This window comes from Euleptes europaea, chromosome 1, assembly GCF_029931775.1.
Source record: "Euleptes europaea isolate rEulEur1 chromosome 1, rEulEur1.hap1, whole genome shotgun sequence".
Lineage (NCBI taxonomy): Eukaryota > Metazoa > Chordata > Lepidosauria > Squamata > Sphaerodactylidae > Euleptes > Euleptes europaea.
The window spans coordinates 113,500,240-113,522,939 of record NC_079312.1 but is presented as its reverse complement, the minus strand read 5'-3'; the positions used below and the strand labels follow the sequence as shown (position 1 = coordinate 113,522,939).

The 22,700-nt window shown below is 41.8% G+C and overlaps 2 protein-coding genes across 2 annotated transcripts in view; one reads left to right on the top strand and one right to left on the bottom strand.

Moving 5' to 3' along the window:
* The window catches only part of RTBDN (retbindin), a 128,015-nt gene that overhangs the window by 36,915 nt on the left and 68,400 nt on the right, over positions 1-22,700 (bottom strand). The gene's annotated exons all lie outside the window — the stretch shown is intronic.
* TTC1 (tetratricopeptide repeat domain 1) lies at positions 286-19,621 on the top strand. Its single transcript, XM_056867296.1, has 7 exons — positions 286-599; positions 4,291-4,351; positions 11,857-11,969; positions 12,536-12,572; positions 15,222-15,370; positions 16,636-16,690; positions 19,368-19,621. The coding sequence occupies exons 1-7, from the start codon at positions 288-290 to the stop codon at positions 19,493-19,495; spliced, it is 855 nt and encodes a 284-aa protein (XP_056723274.1). The 5' UTR covers positions 286-287; the 3' UTR covers positions 19,496-19,621.

The following is a 22,700-nucleotide window of genomic DNA, read 5'->3' as shown; positions in this document are numbered from 1 at the left end:
GATAGTATGAGGGGAAGTTTGTACAAAAATTCATCTTATAGACGTAACTGAGAATTTAGCTTGTTTCACAGAGCACTAGTATGGAAACTCTGAAATACAGTTGAGGGTTTCCTGAATGAGACTGAAAAAATTGAAGATCCATAGGTACAAGTATTTGTCTTTAGGTGTCGCTTGTGGTTAGGTGTCTGACACTTTATTAGCCTTGTTTAAAGCTTTCATGATATTAATAATTGTCTACAATGTTTATTTCCTAGTCTCAACCTTTTGATTAAATTTGCAGGTTTGAGATGGAGTCTGAAGATGCTGTTCCTTCTGAAAAACTAGTTGAGGGTTTGAAACTCTCCGAAGACCAAAGCTTCCCCTCACAAACTGAGTGTGATAATGTGCACACCCCCAGAGTCTGTGAAGGAGATACTCCATTGGCTGACTTGGAAGCCAGAGATGATAATGACCTCTTTCATGACTGTAATGACTCATTTGAATCAAGAGTGACAGAAGAGAATCATAACTGTGAGGTAGATTCTTCAGAGAATCAAACAGAGGTAGATGAAAAATACCTATTAGAACTGGAGAAAGATATGACAGAGGAAGAAAAGCAGGTATGCTTTAATAAAATTCCATATTTCTGAAAACATTATTCTGGCTGGTACACCTAATAATATTTATGTAGACTCCAGTCCAGCTGAGGAATGTGTTTCAACTTCAACACTTGTTGAAGTGTAGCTGAAGATTTCTAATGTTAGTTTTGTTAAATTTTCTTGCAGTCTAGTTCTTTTTTGTATTAATACCAGAATAAGTTAAGTTGATTTCAAAAGTGCTTCTATGTAATGATGCACAGCACTGCAGTTGTGCAGGTCAATCCTCTGCATATTCACTTGGAGGAAAGTCCCATCAAGTTCAGCAAGACTTACTGCTAAGAAAATGGGCATAGGATTGCAGCCTGATTGTCAGGGGAAATGTTGACAAATTATGTGTTGTGTAGGAAATCTAGGTTTGGATATCTCAGACTTTTAAAAAATGAAATGTCATTGTAGGATGTTGCCAGATTGATCAGAATAATAATATGGAACACGGGGCAATCCTTTCCCCCATGTCTTTCCCCCCTCTGTAGCTGCTGCTTTCTCCAGTGGGGAAAATACCTTCTGGCATGTATGTCCAAAACTTAATTGGAAAACAGTGCATGTGGTGGAAGGGTACTTGACTGCATTTTTGATCAAACTAGCCTCCCACCACTGTGTTTCATGAAAACAAGCAAGCATAGGGCAACCTAGTCACAGATCTCCTACACTAATGGTTCCCAGTATACCTCCTGTGGTCATCATGGCCCCTGCAGCTGTGTTTCCCAGTGCACCCTTCTCAGTATTGTAAATGTCCCACTTGTTGGTATGCTGCGATAGTTGTAGGTATAGGAATCTATGGCCAAGACTGCTTTTACTTTGTGAGATTTCAACCAGTGTTGCTATTTGTTCATTTCCCCATCCATGTTCTGTATTTGGCATCCATGCTTTTTCTTTTTACCACTTTTTTGACTGTTCCTAATTTGTTCCTATTCTGCTTTTCATGCCCTGTTTTCATAAAGCAGAAATGGGCAATGCATGCGGCAGCCTACCAGGTACTTGTATGCAGACTTGTTTGGTTTTCTTGGATTCCTGAGACCAGTAATCTCTTTTGGACAGTTAGTTTTAGTACAGTTTTGTCATGATCCGATTTTGGTTTAAAACAAGATTTAAAAAACACAGAATCTAATACTGAAACCACAAGCTGCAATGGCTGATAGGCAAGCATTTCCTATGCAGACAAGCCTGCTCCCACAAGGAGATTATGCCCCGTGGCAAAAGTGCTTGTCGAACAGCCTACAAGAGACATAACCTCTCTTGCTCTGTACTTGATTGTCTGCTCTCAGGTTCTTGGTCATTATCATAAAGGGCTGTATGAGGAATGTCCTTCTGAAACATCCTTCTGAAACATAAATGAATGCTGAAGTGTGTTGTTATCCTTTCTGTTTGTCAGAAGCAGCAGAGTTTGCGTCGGGCAGCTTTAAAATGCCGTGTATGATGAGAGATGAATTCTGCAACTGAAGCAACTGTTTTATGTAGCAATGTTAAAATGTAGACCAAACTTAGCTGCTTTAGAGTCTCCGGGCCAGATCAGTCTCCTTGCTATGTGTAAAGTGCAGTTTTTCTTTTTTATTCATTTGAGAGAAAGGTAGATGCAGCAATGACTCAGCAAAATATACTTATATGCGTTTTTTCTGTGTATTGCACTTGAACAAAATCTAGGCTAAGGTAACCCACAGTCTGTGTAGTTAAGTCAAACCCTGTGACCTTTGTAAATGTTCAAAATACATTTATACATACTTGTAGACTTTACATAATTCTCTTCTAATCATTGAGAAGCTACCCAAGAAATTGAAGCACTCACCACTGGGAATCTTCTTTATGCTGTATCTTGTTTAAATTTCCCTGAGAATCTTTCCCCCTATTCTTAAATTTCTCCTTGAAAGAGTAGCCCTGTTACCTGGAAAAGCAACAGGCCTGCCATTGGCTGCACTTTTATGATGTCACAGAGCCGGAGAAGTGGAGGAGAGGAGCAGGGAGCTGGCGGTCATGGATGTGGGTGTAAAAGGGGGAGTGGAAGAGGGGCTAGAACCTGAGAAAGTAGAGAAGAGAGTAGACTAAGGGGAACGTTTTCCCATTAGGGGAGTGGGAAGCAAGAAGCCAGGGGATGCCTGAGAGAAGTAAAATGCTTCTTGTCTTATCAAAAAGAGCTATTTGTAGGCATCAGTAAGCATTTTTTACAAAAAAAAAAAAATCTTGGGGGAAAAAACACCAGAAAAAAGGGGAAAACTTAAAATCCAGCAACTAAATGTTAGAAAAAACAATATACATAAAGTGGAGACAAAAACAACAGTGGTGGCAGATCTACACATACATTTCCATAAACGGTTTTCAAATATCTGAAAATAAGTCCATATGCAATTGTTGTCTATGTGCCATGCATTCAAAAATTGATTGAATTCTAAGATCCTTAATCCACTGATTTACTAGAGGTGGGCGTTTATGTTTCTAGTTTTGTAATACAAGTCTTAGGTTTTAGCATGGAAGGGTCCATTTTTGTTGACCATTGGTTAACCTCCAATCGACAGGCAGATAGTTTAAAGGTAGATAAGCATTGGTAAATGTGTTGATGAAAATTAAAGTTGTGATACCCTCTTGCCATGTAATCCGTGGGGGGAGAGGCAAAGCTCCATAGGAGCCGGTGTGACCCTTACGCCGGTGTCCGTGCCACTTGTGGCATGCAAACTGGGATGGATGCTGGCGTAGGGCAACTTATGCCGGTGGCAGGGGGCAATGCGGCAGCGAGGTGTTGGGATGCCGGCATATCTTCCCGTGCTGGCGTCCTGGGAGGCGTTCCTGGGGTATTCCTCGGGGTGGAGCTGCCTGTAGTCAGCTTCCTAACCCCTTTTGCCCCTTTATGCTACAGCAGGGCTATGACAGCAAAATAGCTGGCATAGCCTCGCTATTCTCTATGGGCCATTTTTCGATTTTCTAATATTTAAATGTTTTTTTTTTCTTTTTTCTGGCTGGGAAGCCTATGTGGCAGTGGCATGGCTGCGCTGCTCCCGGCCGCCAACTATCTACCTCCCCGCTTTGGATTAGGCTGCCCGTGTCTTGAATCAGAGCTTTGTTCATATCCTTCCTAGTCGATGAAGAGACTTTGTGGTCTTGGGCTTGGAAGGGAAGACCCTCACTGGAATCTTTGCTCCTATCTGTATTAGGGCAAGTGGCCTACTGCACAGGAACGAGCAAGACAAATGACATTGCAAAAGATTGGGCAAATTAAATTAAATTTAAAAAATAGGATTGAAAATTCTTTAAAAAGTAGCTACAGCTTTCTTGTGCATGGTGGATATACCGACTTACAAACAATCCAGGAAAGTTAAAATTGGTGTGGTTACTGCTCTTCTGCAGGTGACAGTATGACATATTCACCCTCCTCCCCAATTTTAAAGGTCAGGAAAGGTAGGGAGAGGCCATGCTGAAACATTGTTCATCAGAAATTAGCAGTAACAACAAACAATATTTGCAAAGCTGGGAAATGGACTTACTTGGTGAATAAATGTGGCTCTGCAACCAGATATTAAAGAATAAACACTTTTTGAGAGCTATTGCTGTACTCTAGATTACAGTTCATTCTAATTGTTCATTGGTGGTTTTACCAAATGGCATCTATTGTTATTGCTACGGCAGACAAATGCTGTATGACTCTGCTGTATTCTGTGTCTTGCAGAAGAGAAGAAATGAGAGCATAAAGCTGAAAGAAGAAGGAAACGAGCAGTTTAAGAGAAGAGGTAGGCAAACTTCTGATTATAACGACCTTATACTTAGTCCTTTTCCATCCCCATCTTAGGTGTTGTCTTGAGACTGGGCCTATTGAGTACAATTCTTGTGAAGTTTTATTTGGACTAGGATTTGACCAAGCATTTTTGGAATATATCCCTCTTAATTATTTTATTTGATTGAGGCCTTTGGTTACTTATTCGTTTATTCCATTAGTTTAGAATAATATTTTATATGCTATTCATGGTAGCTTACAAAGTAAAGCATGGAAGATTTTTTTAAAAAGAGCATGACATGGTTAGAATTAATAAATATTAGCAACTCAGCCAGAGCATAAAAGCAACACAAATGATTTAGCAACATAAAATGGTTCTCATAAAACAGTCCTCAGCCTAGATGCAGACTGTAAAAACAGCTTGAAAAGATCAACTCCTTAATTAAAAGCCTGGGTAAGAATACATGTTTTGGCCAGACTCTTGGAAGAAGAAGAGTTGGTTTTTGTACCCCACTTTTCTCTACCGAAAGGAGTCTTAAAGCGGCTTACAATCATCTTCCCTTCCCCCCTCACAATAGGCACCTTGTGAGGCTGGTGGGGCTGAGAGAGTTCTGAGAGAACTGTGACTAGCTCAAGGAAACCCAGTAAGCCTATGTGGAGGAGAGGGGAATCAAACCCAGTTCTCCAGATTAGAGTCTGCTGCTGTTAACCACTACACCACGCTGGAGTGGGGTAGGTTCCAGGTGACCCTCAAGAGGAAGGACTTTCCAGAGGTGAGGGGCACCACTGAAAAAGCTCAGTGTCTGGTGGGGCTGCAGAGAGTGGGGCTTATTAGAAGGATCTTAACTGACAGGCTGGCCATGATGGAATTCAAAGCAGCACATAGGATTTTCCCATCCAGGTGCTGACCCAATCGTAGACAACAGGGACAGGTTGCTGTATCATGTGCCTTCCAGCCATATTCTGCATGGTTCTGTAACAAACTATCCTCTGTGAATTTAGGGCTTTAAACTTACATTTACTGAGAATAAATCTTTTTTTAAAAAAACACCACCACGGAAAACAGTAATTCAGTGTATCTTCATCATCTGTGGAATTCTTCCCTAGATCATGCTTGGTTTTGGGCAAGACTCCTTCTTTTGGAAGGCATCATGCACTCTTCTGTGATCTTGCCTTTGGTAGAAGTATCAAATGCTGTCTGTGGATGGTTACCGTTTTTAAATATTGTGGTTCACCTTGAAGTCTTTTGAGAAGCTGTGATTCTGAACATATGGTAATTCTAATTTTTTTTTTACTGTCTCTGATGACCGCTGCTGGAACTGGAACATTTTCTATTGGTTTGGCCTCATGACCTAGATAAATATTTCTCATCTCATGAAATCATATTGTTTTTTATTTCTATCCCACTCCACTGCTAATTCTGGGTTTCAGGGGTGTTAAAATTACAGGCCGGCTGAAACATTTTGAAGGAGAAGTCTGAATAATTCTGGAAACAACCCTGAGGAAGCCAGAGGGTTTTTCAGCAACCCTAAGAGTTGCTGACAGTTCTGATGTAGGTTTCACTGAAGGGGAAGAGCACAAGCTTCCAGCAACTGCCAGTCCTGTAGCAAACTGACAGGGCTAGTGCAGTGAGACAGCTCTGTAGGGACTGGAAACAGGTGGGTTTGTAGGGTTGCCAGGCCCTTCTTCGCCACCGGCGGGAGGTTTTTTGGGGCGGAGCCTGAGGAAGGCGGGATTTGGGAAGGGACTTCAGTGCCATAGAGTCCAATTGCCAAAGCGGCCATTTTCTCCAGGTGAATTGATCTCCATCGGCTGGAGGTCAGTTGTAATAGCAGGAGATCTCCAGCTAGTACCCAGAGGTTGACAACTCTATGGATTTGGGCCCTGAATGGTAGCTCTGCAGGGACCGGAAACAGATGGATTTTGAGCCCTGATTGGTACCTCTGTAGGGACTGTAAACAGATGGATTTGGGCCCTGAATGGTACCTCTGTAGGGACTGTAAACAGATGGATTTTGGGCCCTGATTGGTACCTCTGTAGGGACTGGAAACCAATGGATTTGGGCCCTGAATTGTAGCTCTCTATCCATTGCTGACTTGCAAAACTAGGCAACAGTTCTTCAGCTAATAGCACTTCCAGTTTTGTAAGGTGAGCAAATACAGACTCTTCACACATGCAGGACATCCATATCACTAGCAGGATCTCGTCTCTGAGGAGGACAAGTCTGTCCCTCTTTCTGTCCCGCCCACTGCCTGGCAGCTTCCCCCACAACCCTGCTCTACTGCCGCCTTGCTTTAGCATTCTTTCGTCCAGGTGGGGAAAAAAGACTGCCGAGCTTTGCCAGTTCACTCTCTTGGACTTATTGTCAGCGAAGACATCCAGTAACCCCGGATGAACAAGATGGTCCCTCGCCAGAACAGAATGGAGTGTAGGCGAGCTCAGTTCCCCCCACCCCCCGTTTTCGTCCAGCCATATTCACGGGTTAATTTCAAATGTAGGGGTCTCAAGGGGGAATTACCAACTGACACTTTCTTGACTGTAACCCTGTTTCCAACAGCTCTTCTGCACCTCGTTCTTTGTGTTATGCTCTGAATGTAACCGGTGTCTCACTGTATGTACCCTATAAATCAGGGGTGGGGAACCTTTTTCCTGCCGAGGGCCATTTTCACATTTATAACATCGTTCGGGGGCCATACCAGGCATAGATCTCCCGGTGTGGGGGAGGGGGGGAAAGAGGCTAGGGTTGCAAGATCTCCAGCCACCACCTGGAGGTTTGCAAGAGAGAGAGAGGGGGGGGGGAGGAAGGAAGGAAGGAAGGAAAGAAAAGAAGGGAAGAAAGAAAAGAAGGAAAGAAGGAAAGAAAGAAAAGAAAGAAGGGGGAGGGAAGGAAGGAAGCAAGGAAAGAAAAGAAGGGAAGGAAGGAAAGTAAGGGAAGGGAAGAAAGAAGGGAAGAAGCAAGGAAGGAGGGAAGGGAGGAAAGTAAGAAGGGAAGGAAGGAAAGAAAGAAAAAAAGGAAGGAAGGAAAGAGAGGGTGGGAGGCTTCTCCTCCACACACACACAAGCACTCACCAGCTGCCTGGGGATCTCCGCACACACGCACATACACGAGGAGGGCTGGGGGGGGACCCTCCCGCGGCAGCGCAGCAAGCGCGCAGGCTGGGGGAATGAAGCACAGGGAGGGCTGGACCCTTTGGCGGCGGCGGGAAGGGAAAGAAAGAAAGAGGGAGGGGAGGGAAGGAAGGAAGGAAAGAAAAGAAGGGAGGGAAAGAAAGAAAGAGGGCGGAGGGGAAGGAAAAAAAAGAAGGGAAGGAAGGAGGGGGGAAGGAAGGAGGGAAGGGAAGGGAGGAAAGTAAGAAGGGAAGGAAGGAAGGGAAGAAAGAAAAAAAGGAAGGAAGGAAAGAGGGTGGGAGGCTTCTCCCCCCCCCCCACACAAGCACTCACCAGCAGCCCAGGGATCTCCGCACACACGCACATACACGGGGAGGGCTGGGGAGGGGACCCTCCGGCGGCAGCGCAGCAAGCGCGCAGGCCGGGGGAATGAAGCACAGGGAGGAATGAAGAACTCGAGGTAAGCCACTCACTCGCCTGGAAAAAGCCGGTAGGGCACGGGCGAAGGGGAGGGGGCCAAGGAAACACAGTTGGGCTGCTGAGAGAGCTGGCCAGGCACGTGTTTTCTTGAGCGCAAGGAACAGGAACAGGGAGACTTGGAGGAAACGCCCCCACAATCACCCAATCAACCTTCCGCTTTGTGTGCACGCGCTTCGGCTTCCCAGTGAAGCCCGAAGTGCTGTGATGAGGGCCTGGCTAGCGACAGCTAGCTCCGTGGAGCTCCCCGGCCTCGGCAGGTGGGTCGTGGAGCTCCCGGCCTTGGCAGGTGGGCCGGGGGCTGGACAAAATGATCTCGCGGGCCGGATCCGGCCCGGGAGCCGGAGGTTCCCCACCCCTGCTATAAATGTAACCAATGTATCACATACCTGTATTCTGGCCTTAAGTTTCTATGGACCTACCGAACTCACTGGCTTTCTTAATAAAACTTTTACTTGAGGCTACGTCTGGAGAGAAGTTTCCTAATAAAGAAACGCAACGAAGTACTGAGGTCTGACAGTAGGCCAGAATACTTTTTTTAAAAAATTATTTTTTATTTTTCATAGTAGTAAGTAATTACAAATAGTATGTCTACTCGATCCACAAACCCGTTCCTCATGGATGAGGACCTCCGCCAGAACTACTGGCAGGGGGCAACCCCCCTCCCTGGAGGGGGCCGGGGAGAAGCGACCCCGGGACAGCGCCCGTTAGTTTGCCAGTTTTCCTGGGCTGCTGACGTGCTGCGAGGGAGGATCGGGACCTGCCGACGGCGCTCTCGAAGGGGTAGAACAACGGCCGAGGACGGGACCTGTCGTCCTTTACTCAAATTAGAACCAGCTGTTTGAAAAGATAGGTGAGCGTCGCTGCTCTCTTGGCAGCGTCTCGAGCGCATAGGCAGATAACAGATGGAAAAATCAGCATAAGAATGGGCCCTCCAATTAAGTTCCCTTTGCCTTGTTCACTCTGCTGCGGTTTGGTTCGAAACAACAAACATGGAGAATTTTATATGAAGCGATACAGCTGCATCGTCAAAAGATGCTTTTAAATACCAACATCAGGCTGCACAAGCAAAGAGGCACTGGATAATATACACTAAGGTCAGTGTGTGAGTATTCTGTTACAAAGACCTCTGATAAATACTCATGAAGCCTTAGGTATCCTTAGGTGGGGAAGGGCCGTGGCTCAGTGGTAGAGCATCTGCTTGGCATGCAGAAGGCCCCAGGGTCAATACCCGGCATCTCCAGTTAAAGGGACTAGGCAAGTAGGTGATGTGAAAGACCCCTGCCTGAGACCCTGGAGAGCCGCTGCCGGTCTGAGTAGACAATACTGACTTTGATGGACCGAGGGTCTGATTCAGTATAAGGCAGCTTCATGTGTTCATGTTTTCATGTGTGTCCTGTAAATATTTCATTCTGATGTTGGTTGGAAAGTTTTAGTCAGAAAAAGGCAAGCAAGCAGGGACTTCCAGTGCTTCAGATAGTCTGGTAAATTCAATCAAAAGTGGTATGCTGTGGAGAACAGTAGAATGAATTGACGTGTTTTTGTAGTGCCTGGTTGGAAATACATGAATTAGCTTTTATGGGCACACAGGACCAATCACACTATACAGCAACTAGCATAAGTTCTTGGTTAAAAAGAAGAGTTGGTTTTTATACCCCGCTTTTCTCTACCTTTAAGGAGTCTCAAAGTGGCTTATAATCTCCTTCCCTTCCTCTCTCCACAACAGACAGAGTTCAGAGAGAAAAGTGACTAGCCCAAGGTCAACCAGCAGGCTTCATGTGGAGGAGTGGGGAATCAAGCCCGGTTCTACAGATTAGAGTCCACTGCTCTTAACCACTATACCATGCTGGCTACTCTTGAGCAAGAAATGTACACATACTGTGTTTAACACATGAACGTACCTTATACTGAGTCAAGCCCTTGGTCTTCCAAGGTGTACTCTGTATATTCTGACTGGCAGTGGCTGTCCGGGGTCTCGGGCAGAGATTTCACATTACCTGCTATGAAGATCCTTTAATTGGAGGTGCCGTATCTTCTGAATGCGAAACAAATGTTCTGCCATTGAGCCGTGGCCCCCTCCCCTTTGAAATCCTCTTTAAACTCAAACAGTTCAAAAATTGAGAAAAACATTTTCCCGCACAGTCTTAATCCTATAAGTAGCAATTTCTGAGTTCTGTGGTTTTTCAAGAAATGTTCCCAGGATAATACGGTTTCTGGAAGCCATAAGATAATCTCTCTTAACTGTGTCTCCAACTTTGATTATACAGACAATAAGATCTTTGTGTGTGTGTGTGATAGAAACTACTACTTCAGCATTCTGTATACCTTCTCTGACTGGTTAGCATTAATTTTTTAAAGTTTGATTCAGGCTGTCCTTATCAGGAGGTCACACAGGCTTTAATCTAAAATGAAGCAGGGGAATATAAATTCAAATCCCACACCACAGATTGTTCTCTTTTACCAGCTAGCTCTTGACATCATGTACGTTTCCTTTGTATAGCACCTACTGTCTGACTAGAAATAATGATTCCGTGTTGTACATTTAATTTGTCTTGCATATGATTTGCTTACTGACTAAAGTTGTAAACTGCCTGGGTAAACAGCCAGAAACTTTCTGAGGAAAAGTACAGGGTTGGGGGAGACAGTGTACACCATTTTCGCCCATTTTCAACAGAAAAATTGGCGATTTGTGGGAGCAGTAAAAACTGCCTCCTATAAAATGTCTTTTCTTTTGCAATGACTGACATGTTTTTAAGACAAGGCTTTATTCACTCAGAATGTATAGTATGGGGATTTTCATGTAAAATCCACAGCACTAGATAATTCCTATCTATATAGTCTACAGTATAATTTCAAGGGCCCTGACCTGGATGGCCCAGGCTAGCCTGATCTCGTCAGATCTCAGAAGCTAAGCAGGGTCAGCCCTGGTTAGTATTCGGATTGGAGACCTCCAAGCAATACAAGAGGCATGTTGCTGAGGCTGGCAGTGGCAAACCACCTCTTGCCATGAAACCCCCCCCAAAAGGGGTAGCCATAAGTCGGCTGTGACTTGATGGCACTTTACACACACATAATTTCAAGGATATGTTGTTTAAACATATTGTTTAGTTAATATATTGTTTAACTATTTTAATTTACTATATATTGGTTAATTTCACTCATATATTAATTAATTTACTATATATTGGTTAATTGCACTCAAATATTGATTAATTTACAGTATATTGGTTAATTTCACTATGCTGTGCATAATAATTCAGTGTTGAAGAGCTCATTGTTGTAATTGCCGTAACAGTTCAACTAGGTGTTCAAATATGTTGTTAGACCTCCTGTGATTGTCTGAGATGCTGTCTGTTGATATTACACTTTCTTTTGTTTAGTACAAAATGTGTCTCTTCTGTTTTCAGTTTCTGGTTTTCCTTCCTCTCAGATGGCAAACATTAAGATACATGCACTAAGATAACGTAGAGTGCAGCAGTTCACAGATCACTGTAATACTGGGTTATAAAAAACCAAGGCATTTATGCTTTAAAGTTTAATAAGTATGCCAAGTTGTACAGCTGTATATGCCGACTAAATGAAAAAACACATCGTGTTGAAGTAGTAAACATAACTTTAAGGTTAATATTAAAATATATATGTTTAAGCCTCTCCAGAAATTTTATGTTTCCAATGCTGCCATACTTTGCTTTAAAAAAATGGAAAGCAACGCTTTTCGAATCATGCTGAGGAAAACACAGATATTTATACTGTAGTGCTAAAAAAAAGTAACATTTCTGGTTGTTCCTGCATTGTTACTCCCCCACCCCCAATCATTACACATTGTAGAGAACAGTTCTAATTTGGAGGGAGGAATTGATGCTAAGGATTTTTATAGTATGAATTTTTGGACATCACTTGAGTATCCTTCATTACAACTCTTCATTTAACCTTCAGAATATGAGGAAGCTGAAGACTCTTACACCAAAGCCCTGAACATCTGTCCAGCCTGCTACAGCACCGATAGATCTGTTTTGTATTCGAACAGAGCTGCAGCCAGAATGAAACAGGTAAAACTCATTCCAAGGATGCTGAAGTGGCAAGAACCGCTGTATTGACTGTTGCATTTATTTTCTCCAAGCTAGTCTACATGTATGTGTATTTTACAACTCTGGTTCCATTTTATCTTCCATGGATGGTTTTGCTCAGTAGGGTGGGAGGTCTTGTGGGAGAATATAGGACAAATGTTGAATTGAGGAAATGACGCCCACTGTTTTGGGTAAATAAAAGCAGGCCTGTCACCAGTACAGTATTAACAGCAATCCAGAGGATGATGAAGTATCAACACTGTCTGTTGTCAGCAAGGTTAGTGTTGATAAAAGGTGCTGGTTAGTTTTGCTCCTTCGCTTTCCTTGTGGCTCTGAGGAAAAGACCACCAGAAAGTATTGCCTCTTGCTCGAGCCTTTCTGAAATATGTTCCCTAGCAATTCACGACAAGGTAGATCTACAGATTGCATCAGTTTCCTTCAAGTCTGGTAGTCTGTTCTTGTGCTGTGAATCTCTCAGGTTTGATCAGGTTTCAGATCCCTAAAGATGTATAAATGCCAAATGGTAAATGTCATCTCTTCTTTTGAAGGACAAGAAAGAAGCTGCCATAGGTGACTGCAGCAAAGGTACTATTTTCCTGTTTTTGTGTGTGTGCGTGTTGAGTTGGTCTTGTCAGGAATGTGTTCTGCGTCCTTGCGTCTGCTTCTGGTCACCACAGGGCAGGTGACACAGATAAATGGGAGATTGTGATCTGGTACGGTCAGGGGCAACATTCTTTTCCCCCATAGGTCATGGAATGGGCATGGGCACTGCTAAAATGTCACACACACCCCCGTGCATCCCCAGAATATTTGCTCTAGAATGCTTTGGTGGTCAACACTAAGTCTTGTGAGGCAGGTGAGACCATTACAGAGAACTCACCTGAACGTTGACACTTGTTACAGTTCCAACTTTGTAAAAATATGTTTTTTATTATTTTGTAATAGATATAGAAAGATACAAAGAAATGTATAAGATACAAAGCTTACAAAGAATATAAAAATGATTTAAAAAACCTATAAATGAAATCAAATTGAGGTTGCAACATACAGTTAATCCAGCATATTATTATTACTACTACATGTTCAGTTAAGTTAACCTATTAAACTCACATTATTTAACCACCACCATCTATACAATCTTTAATAGATCCAACTTTAAATTTTATATATCTAGGATGGAATTACATTATGTGTACAATCCTCTACATTTTTTCTACATTACCTTCACTTCAAGTTTGTCTGTAATATCTTGTTTACAATTTCTAAGCAGTATTTGTGACATTGATCTTAATTGTTTTAGAATTTCAGCAAATAATTTACACTTCTCTTAAGACTCATCTTTGCCTTCAAATCAAATTTTGTGAGGATTATAGATAGTAAGATTTCCATTTATCTTGGAATTCTTTACCTGGCCTTTCATTTACATAGTTTGTCAATTTCGCCATCATTCCATATTCTGCTAATTTACTCTTCCAATCCTCTACACCTGGGCATCCCTCTAATTTCCATTTTGTAGCCAACACAACTCTTGCTGCTGTTACAACGCTAACTTTGACTACCAGTCTGATCCAGGAGCAAGAACTTTGAACATACAATGCATTGAAATGAGCTGGCTAAGGTAGCCTTATAAAACAGAATGTGGGAAGAATTTGGAGGTTGGCTGGGTAGGATAGGGAGGTGGTATGTCTGAGAACGAGGAGTTCTCCCTGTTACTGAATGTTCCTCTTGGGAGCAGAGTGCAGTTATTTTGGCTAGCAAGATTTTCCTAGCTGCAAAAATAGTGTAGAGTTGGAAGAAGTTGCCCCCAAAATACACTGTTGTTGTGGATTAGGCTATCTTCTTTTTATTTTTTAAAGTAATATATAATATTCTGTTACAGTTTGGAAGAGAAAAATAATTATCACATTATCCAAAAATTCATCATTCCAGTACATTACAAGCAGTAACCCTCTTGCAACAATCATGTTATATTCTTTGTTCTGTTATTACAGCATGTTAGTTTAGTCCCTGTAATAGTTACCCATATTTGTCTTGAACCACACAGAGACTATTGGGTTTTCTAATCTTTTTCTTTATGCAGCTATGCACATTTTAGCTGAATTAAGTAAATGTATTAAATCTAAATTCAGTATTTAAACTGAACCTTTCAAATAATTTAATGAAATTATCTTTTTATACTTGGATTGCTGAGCCAATCCCAAAACATATCCTTAAAGTCCAGTGAATTCATTTGACAATTACATATCATTTGACTATTCATAACAGTTTACTATTCTATCACAGGGACAAATTAATGTTTGGTCAAGGTGTTAACTTAAATTGGAACATTTCATAGCTGACATCAATCAGGCTGTCAGTTGGTGGCTCAGTTATTTTCAAAATACATTCGTGAGTGTGCGCACACAATAAATGATCTTTATTACTACTATCTAGACTGTCAGTTTTGTATGTGTGGCTTGGGTGTGTGTTTACTTAAACTGACTGAGTTAGTACCCATAGGATTGTTAGTGAACTAGTGCCCATAGATCTGTATATTACCTTTCATTTTCAGTTTGGAGATTCTTAGCTAAATGTAGATTGTATGTTTGGTATTAAGAACCATCCTGCAGAAGTAAAGATGTTGTTGATTGGGATTCCAGATAGATGAGGCAGGAAACTACATAATGATCTCAGCTCAGGAATCTATCAGTTTATCATCTCCTTTCTAGGCAAGGCTGGTTTCTATGCCAGGGCATTGGCAGAATGTTTAGCCCTTACATCAGAAAGCTTAAAATGTCCTGGTGATTAAGGCCAATTGAGGAGGATGTTACAGCAACAGCCTTTAGGAGCCAGCAACTTTTGCCCGCCAAGGTGGAGCTTTGGGTTCCAAAGGGAACCCTGAGATGCTTGGGCCAATATGCCTGTCAGCCGTAGATGAACAGGCCACCCTATGTAAACAAATCTAAAGCCTAGAGTGCTTGAAATTCCCAGAATCACTTGCAGACAAGGAATGGTGCTGGCTTCTTCGGGTGGATAGGTGTATTTTCCTGTTGTGTGTAGAATTAGCTGTGCTGCAAAGTAATAGTATGAATCTATTCAGGTAGAGTTACCAGATGATACTGTAAGTGCCAGCACTATTGTATGTCTTGGAGCTTTTTGAGGAGAGCCTCGCTTAGGGAGTTGCTGGAAATGTTCTTGGTAGACACTGTTCCACCTTAGTGTTACATGGTTTCTTTTCTTCTGGTTTTTTTTAAGCCCTTGAATTGAATCCAGACTATATCAAGGCACTATTGAGGAGAGCAGAACTGTATGAAAAAACCGAAAAATTAGACGAAGCCTTAGAAGATTACAAAAATGTGTTGGAAAAGGATCCCTCAATACATCAAGCAAGAGAAGCTTGTATGGTAAGTCTTTGTCTAATGAAGTCCTTTTTTGCACTGTGTAAAAAAGGAGGGGCTTTACATCATGACACCCTTCGAAAATGTTGGACATTTGTCTCTTAAGTTTCCAACCATCCATTTAATGTCTTGCACATGGTTTTCTGCTGGAAGTTGTTTCTGTCCTCTTGAACTGAAAGGTATGGGTGTAATTCAGGCTGCAATCACTGTAAAGATTACTCTGGGGAAGATCAAAAGAACAGCCCTGCTTTTGAGAATGTTCTGTGGGTTTTCAAGGATTGTTCACTTGAGATCCTTCAGACAAACGTTACGCTTTTTAAAAAAGAAGTATTTTTTTCATGGCTGTGTTAATTGGTATGAAAATGAATATACTGGAACTGAGCCTATGTTGGGTTCACTATAACATGCACGTGGCTGAGGTTCATGCAGAGAGTGACATTTGATCTCTAAAGCTCTGTAGGTTTTTCCATAGTCTGATCTGCTGTTTGAGTCAAAGGACCATGTTAAAACTGTTTCCTTTAAATACTCAGAAACAGTCAAAGCATCACAGAAATTGGGATATGTTTTTATAATCCCAGTAATCTTTCCCACTACTTTGTAAAAAGTTTACTGTTTACCAGTTTCTTTTATAGGAGCCCTGTGGCGCAGAGTGGTAAGTTGCAGTACTGCACAATAAAGCTCTGTTCACGACCTGAGTTAGATCCTGATGGGAGTCAGTTTCAGGTAGCCGGCTCAAGGTTGACTCAGCCTTCCATCCTTCTGAGGTCGGTAAAATGAATACCCAGCTTGCTGGGGGTAAAGGGAAGATGACTGGGGAAGGCAATGGCAAACCACCCCATAAACAAAGTCTGCCTAGTAAACATCGGGATGTGACGTCAGCCAATGGGTCAGTAATGACCCGGTGCTTGCACAGGGGACTACCTTTACTTTTTTTTACTACTTTCTTTTATAAGTGACTTTGAAGTTTTAAAATGGAGCCCTCTCTCTTTCACAAAATGTTGCATCTTGAAAGAAACTGGAAAATCATTTGTGCCAAAATATCCGTAAGTATCCTCCAAGCAGTGCTGGCCCAATCTGTCCTTTTCCATTTATGGGCCTCCCATTTCAGATAATGGTCAGGGGCACTGAGGGGCATTGTGCGCATCCAGCAAAGTACTAGTGATAATCATGTCCTCTGGAGTTCCTTTTTTGTAATAAGTGGTGAACAATACAGTGTATCACGAGTAAATAGTTCTGGCAACATTATCTTGATCCTCTGTTTGCTTTTCTAGCGATTGCCGAGGCAAATCGAAGATCGAAATGAAAAACTTAAGAAAGAGATGTTGGGTAAGTAGTTCTGGTATCCAGCGTGCTTGTGCGGGGTCGGCCTAAAACACAGTGCTGTTCCCGTACAACTTTCTTTGCTATTGAAGTAGGTTTAGCTAGATTTTTTCTTTCTTAACAGAAGGGTTTCCCAATGTCCTTATCTAGAACATAACAGAGGTTTCATTCACTTGGAGCATCCTAGCTCCACGAACTTTACAGCTTACTTTTAAGCTGTTGATGTGCAAATTGTGCTATTCTTGTTTGCTTTAATTCAGGTGTAAGGATTGTGTGCAAATGGAAGACCAAATAATCAGATACATTCACCCTGGTCTCAAGATGTATGGGGTAGAGGTAGTGTGCGTTGATATCCCTCACGGGAGAGCCAGCATGGTGTAGTGATTAAGAGCGGTGGTTTGGAGCGGTGGACTCTAATCTGGAGAACTGGGTTGGTTTCCCCACTCCTACACATGAAGGCAGCTGGGTGACCTTGGGCTAGTCACAGCTCTCTTAGAGCTCTCTCAACCTCACCTGCCTCACAGGGTGTCTGTTGTGGGGAGGGGAAGGTGATGGTAAGCTGCTTTGATTCTTCCTTAAGTGGTAGAGAAAGTCAGCATATAAAAAGCAACTCTTCTTTCTGCAAAACAGATGATCAAGGGGGGAGGGAATGCCAGCACTGGGACTTCATGGCCCCAACAAGGCAAGGAATAGGGGCTGCTTCATAAATTCATCCACAGGGATGCAGCTTGAAGGTGTATTGGCAGAAATCTGTGTGTTATCTAAGAAGCTGACTGCTTGTGAGAAGTTAGTTTGTGTAGAGACATGTTTTTGTGGATGATTCACGCTTTGTTGGAACCAATATGCACATTCACAGACAGACAACTGGGATGTAATATTATTTAAAGTATTTTGGATAGTCTTCGCTTTGTTACTTCTAAAAAGAAAGCCAGTCTTGTTACTAATGCGGTGAAATTTAGGTTCTGCAAGTTCCTTCTTGCAATGTGAAGGTGTATAAAGAGAAAAATGAAAGCACGGTGGTTTCAGGTTGTTTTTGTTGTTGCTAACATCCGTTTAGTTCCATTTCTTACTGGTCTTCTACTAGGTACTTCTAAAAGGGAAATCTGAAGACAATAGCAGTACGTTCCAGTGGTGCTTCCCCTTTGCAAACTTCTAATGTTTATATATTTTTAAATATTTATTTATGGGAGCTTCCAAAACCTGTGTGAAAAGCAAACTGATAAATTAGCGCGTACACCCCTCTGGATTGTACTTGGTGATAATTCAGAATGTAAAAAGCAATTAACCCAACTTTCCTCAAGTACGTACAGCTTAGCATTAGCCTCAGTTGATACTTGCTGTCGCTTCTTGTGGTGTTGAAGAGCATGGGCAACCAACCAAGAAGTTCTCCGTCTTTGACTTCCTGGGTGTCACCTGAATTTAACCAACTATGCAGTTCTGTCGAGGCACTTTCACGTGGTCATGATCTTTTCTGTGTTTAATGAGACACTGTCTCAACGCCAACGTGATGCGGGATGTCACATTCCGCATTCTGAAACCATACAAGCTTACAAGCCCAAAATACCTAGTCGGGAGACACTGCAGTTAATGATATGTGGTGTAAGGCTGAGGGCAAGCAGAAACATGGCCCGTTTAATTGCGGAGGCTTGCTTTTGCTTCAGTAACTGGAGCCCAACAGTTAAAAAGCAAGTCCATGAACATATTGACCCCACTAAATACCCAAGCTCCTTCTGGGCTTAGTGAATTGTTCTGCACTATACATAATCTTTGCTTCTGAGGAACAGCATGTACCATGAGCAAGCACTATTTTGAACTGGATTGGATAAAGGAGCCTTGAGGGCATGTCTGCGAGGAGTGGGGAATTTGTTAGTTGTAGGTATCCTAATATAATGATTCAGTCAAGTCTTGTGGCTCTTTTGTTGAACAGCAGAAACCACAAAGCCTCAGTTGCAGTAATGGTTGTTCCTTCAAGCCCATTCTTAAGCATCTGATCCCAGGCCAGTGCTGATTTCAGTGTATACAAGCTTTGTTTGCTTTACATGGAGCAGCGAACACTTGTCTTATTTAATATCCAGATCTTGTTCCAGTACCTTACTGAGAGCCAGTGTGGTTAAGAGCGGTGGACTCTAATCTGGAGAACCGGGTTTGATTCTCTGCTCCTCCACAGGTTTTTGACTAAAAACAACATTTAAAGAGGGCATTGCCCATTATTTTCAGCATGGGGAGGGGTAGATTTTACTAATAGCTACTTGTTTGTTTGAGAGTAAATCAGCTACAAATAAAACATTCTGAAAGATGACTTACCTATTGCAAGCAGAAAGCAACTGTGTTCACAGTGGGAAGACATGCCTATGTGTGTGTATTGGGCAAGGAATGGTAAGCTCTTCAAAACATACAGCACTGGCGTTAATCAAGTTTTCAACATGGCAGCAAACAGGTTTTTAAGCATGTGGCACCTTTTCCGTAGGAACCTATTTCTAACCATTTACTGCTGTTCAGTGCTAACTGTGGAAGAGGTGAAGACAGTAGAGAAAATAAGTCTCCGTCTTAACACCCTCTTGAATGACAAAAATAATTTAGGACCATTTTCGGCCGAATTGCATCTGGGCAGCAATGAATAAATTCTTCCCATCTCTGTGGTGTTGAGCAGATCAAGACGCATACTTGTCTTATTTATTTGCAGGGAAACTGAAAGACCTCGGGAACTTTGTTCTCCGCCCATTTGGCTTGTCAACAGATAACTTCCAGGTGAAGCAGGATTCAGCCACTGGCTCGTACTCCGTCAACTTTGTTCAAAACAACAACCGATAACGCAAGCCCAGCCTTGAAGCCTGGTGATGGAAGGCATGTTTCCAGTGAATGCAAAACGGATTGAGTAACCTCTTAATTCACAACATCTTTATCCAGATATAAAGATTTGACTACACTGCTATGCATTTTTTCCCTTCTGTGGGGTGCTTTAGTAGCCATGGGCAACTGTGGGAAGTAGTCTGATCAAAAGGGATCTGACCATATGCACTTTATTTCTATTCTTCCCAGTGAGGAAATAAGGAGAACTTGGCTTTGCTAAATGGAAGAATCCCAGTGGTCCCATACCTGTTAACAAAGTGCTGCCATTTCATGTTTTGTGAAGTTTGCAAACCTTAGTCATGATTGGTGTGAGAGAGCTGATGTTTTTATCTTCAAGTGGAATTAAATATTGATGGTACTCCAGGCTCCACTTATTCAATCCTTTCCCCAGATTTCCATAAATATTGCATAAAATAGTGAATGTTAACTTACACTCCTATGGAAATGCTTTTTGTTGCTTAGCTGCAACAAATCACTCTGTCTCAGTTTGTAGAACTATCTAGCTGACAGTGACAAATTAAATATGACCAGCTGATTTAAACAATTGGCTTTAGTACTGGCTAACCAACATGCTGCTGTTCGAAAAACTGGTCAGAGCCTTTTGAATGTGTTTGCGATGCAGTGACCCTGCTGTCTAATGACTGTTATTGGATAATAATGTTAAAAATAGCTGACTTTTTAAATCCTAGTTTTCAGACCTTTACCATAAAGTACCATGTCTTAAGATATGTTCTTATATAATTAAGACAAAGACATACTATACACCATGTTCAGTGTAGCATAGATGTTATGACTGGAGAGGTCAACGTTCACAACCCTGCTTTGCCATCAAGTTCAGTGAATGACTTTGACCAGATGATGGGGGTTGGACTCCACTGGAACACTTTTGTAGGCACCAGGATTTCTCACCACAGCAAGGGGACTTCCATGAACAGGATTTGGAAGGGGGAGGCATTTTGGGCTGCTGCAGCAGAGAAAAAGCCTTGATACAGTGGTAGAAACCCTTATGCCTGTGGAACTGGATGCAACATGCTGTCTTTCAACCTAGTCTACTTTGCGGTGATGTTATGAAGCTAAGATGTGGGTAAATAGCTGTCCAGTTCTCGATTGTCCATGACTGCTGTTAAAAGAATACATCAACAAATATCAAAGGAATGATCCTGCCATGTGATTGTAAAGAGGGAAAGGTGGCTTGTTGGACTTCATCGTAGTGACATAGGGCTAGAAGAAGCATATTGGCAATTGTCAGCACAATGCTATTGAGAATTGCTCCAATCTACACGTTACGTTCAGTGGGCTTAGACTGGAGTAACCTGTGTAGGGCTGCACTGTAATTCGGACTTTCTACAGAATGACTACTGTGCAAAGCTTTTTTTAAAAAGTGCAGAGGGGAAAAAAACACAAAGCTTTATTTGAAATAGATGGTACACAACATTCTTAAACATTTAGTTTCAAGCAAACCTTCAAAGGTAAATCAGTTGTCCTCATTCAAGCCTACCAGCTGAAGGAGGCATAGTGAAATATAGTAAACAGACAAAAGCATGGAGCAAAGCTTAAATATTAAGCAACTAAAGCAAAAAGGTAAAAAGCAGTTCGTTACTTCTACCACTAACATTTCCCTGACAATATCATTTCAAAATGAAAAAAAAAATAAGATGGCTCCAGTTTACCTTGATTCTTCATAACAAGTATAAACTAGCCATCTTGTATATTTTTCAAACGTCCCCTCCTTTTACTTCATCTTTCAGTAGAAACCTGCATCTTTCCCATGTGACACAGTGGTGTTAAGTGTAAAATGGGGCAACGCCGGTGCTCTTGAAGAAGAAGAGCACTGGATTGAAGTATGTTGTCTATGCAGGCACTACTGGCTCCACCCACTCTCAGGCCAGATAGGTACCCTTGTTAGTACAGACCGACACAATTTTCCTGAGTAGAAACTATCACTTTGTGCCATTGTTACCACCCAAGTTTTATGTACCTTCGCTACGGAAGGACACCCCTCCCCCCCTTACATAAAGAGAATGCTCTAAAACCAGCATGTTGTTTCTACAGGCAAAATATTCTGCACGGATGACTCACTGCAGTGGTTTTTCTACCTTCCCTCAAATTTTATTTCTAATTGTAGTGAAAAACCACAGTGTTTTACTTTGCTTTACCTACATGGGAGCGCTACATGGTATTTGCGTGAGTTTTAAAAATCACCTGCAGTGCTTTATGAAAAGTTGGCACAGTTGAGGTGACTGTTAAAGACGACCATGTAGGTAAGTTTTAAAAGTAGCTGCTACAGACTCTCCCTTTCATAAATAATTTAAAAGGTTTTCATTTAAATACTAATTTTTAATATAGAATTGCATTGTAATATATAATTAATACATCTTTCCTGTATTTAGAATGCTATTTAAAAATATAAATCTGTTACCAAGAGGAAGATTGGTATAATTACTTCAACATGCATGGGAATTATGAAGCAGTAAACTTCAGTTTGTATTTGCTGGTATGGGTAACTTTGGAAAAGTGATCTGTTCTGTTTAGTCTGCAATAGCTAATGCCATACAAGACCCATAACAAGTTTGTTATGTAAAAGTACTTGGCATTATCAGTCTTTCGATTGTGCATATATTTTATTTCAGAGCTTGTGACTCTGTCAGGCTACCTACTGAATCTTGGTCTGCCTTTTAGAAAATTAATTAGAAATAAAACTGAGCAGTAGATTTGGGGGAAAAAAGGAAGAAGCTATTTTGACAGTGGTCACAATCCAGTGAAAATTAAGTATACCTTACTTCCATTGAAATAAGTGGAACTAAATTGCACAGTTAAATATTAAAGGCTCACTGATAAAGAGTTATCTTAGGGGGGGTCAGTGTAAACCAAGCATCTTTAAGAAATGCACAAGACCTAATCTGGTTGAAATTAGTAATGAGGAAATGTTATTGAAATGACAGAACAAAATAGGTTGTGATTAAGCCTCAAACCATTGTTTTCAGTAGGCACTACTAACAGAATTGAGTAACTTTAACTGGATTGGAGCCCTAAGGGTTGTATAGTGTCTTGTGTGCAGTATGTCCCTATACTAGGAAAGAGTCCTTATACTAGGAAAGACTCCATGACTTTGCACATCAGTTACCACCCCCATGTCAGCAGTTCCTGCTTGTCAGATACTGCCAGA

What these genes read in the sequence shown, in the direction of transcription:
- TTC1 (XM_056867296.1), top strand. Translation starts at nt 288, where the DNA reads ATGGAGTCTGAAGATGCTGTTCCTTCTGAAAAACTAGTTGAGGGTTTG. An exon ending in AAGCAAGAGAAGCTTGTATG is followed by an intron (nt 15,371 to 16,635) that starts GTAAGTCTTTGT and finishes TTGCTTTTCTAG; the next exon opens with CGATTGCCGAGGCAAATCGA. An exon ending in ACTTAAGAAAGAGATGTTGG is followed by an intron (nt 16,691 to 19,367) that starts GTAAGTAGTTCT and finishes ATTTATTTGCAG; the next exon opens with GGAAACTGAAAGACCTCGGG.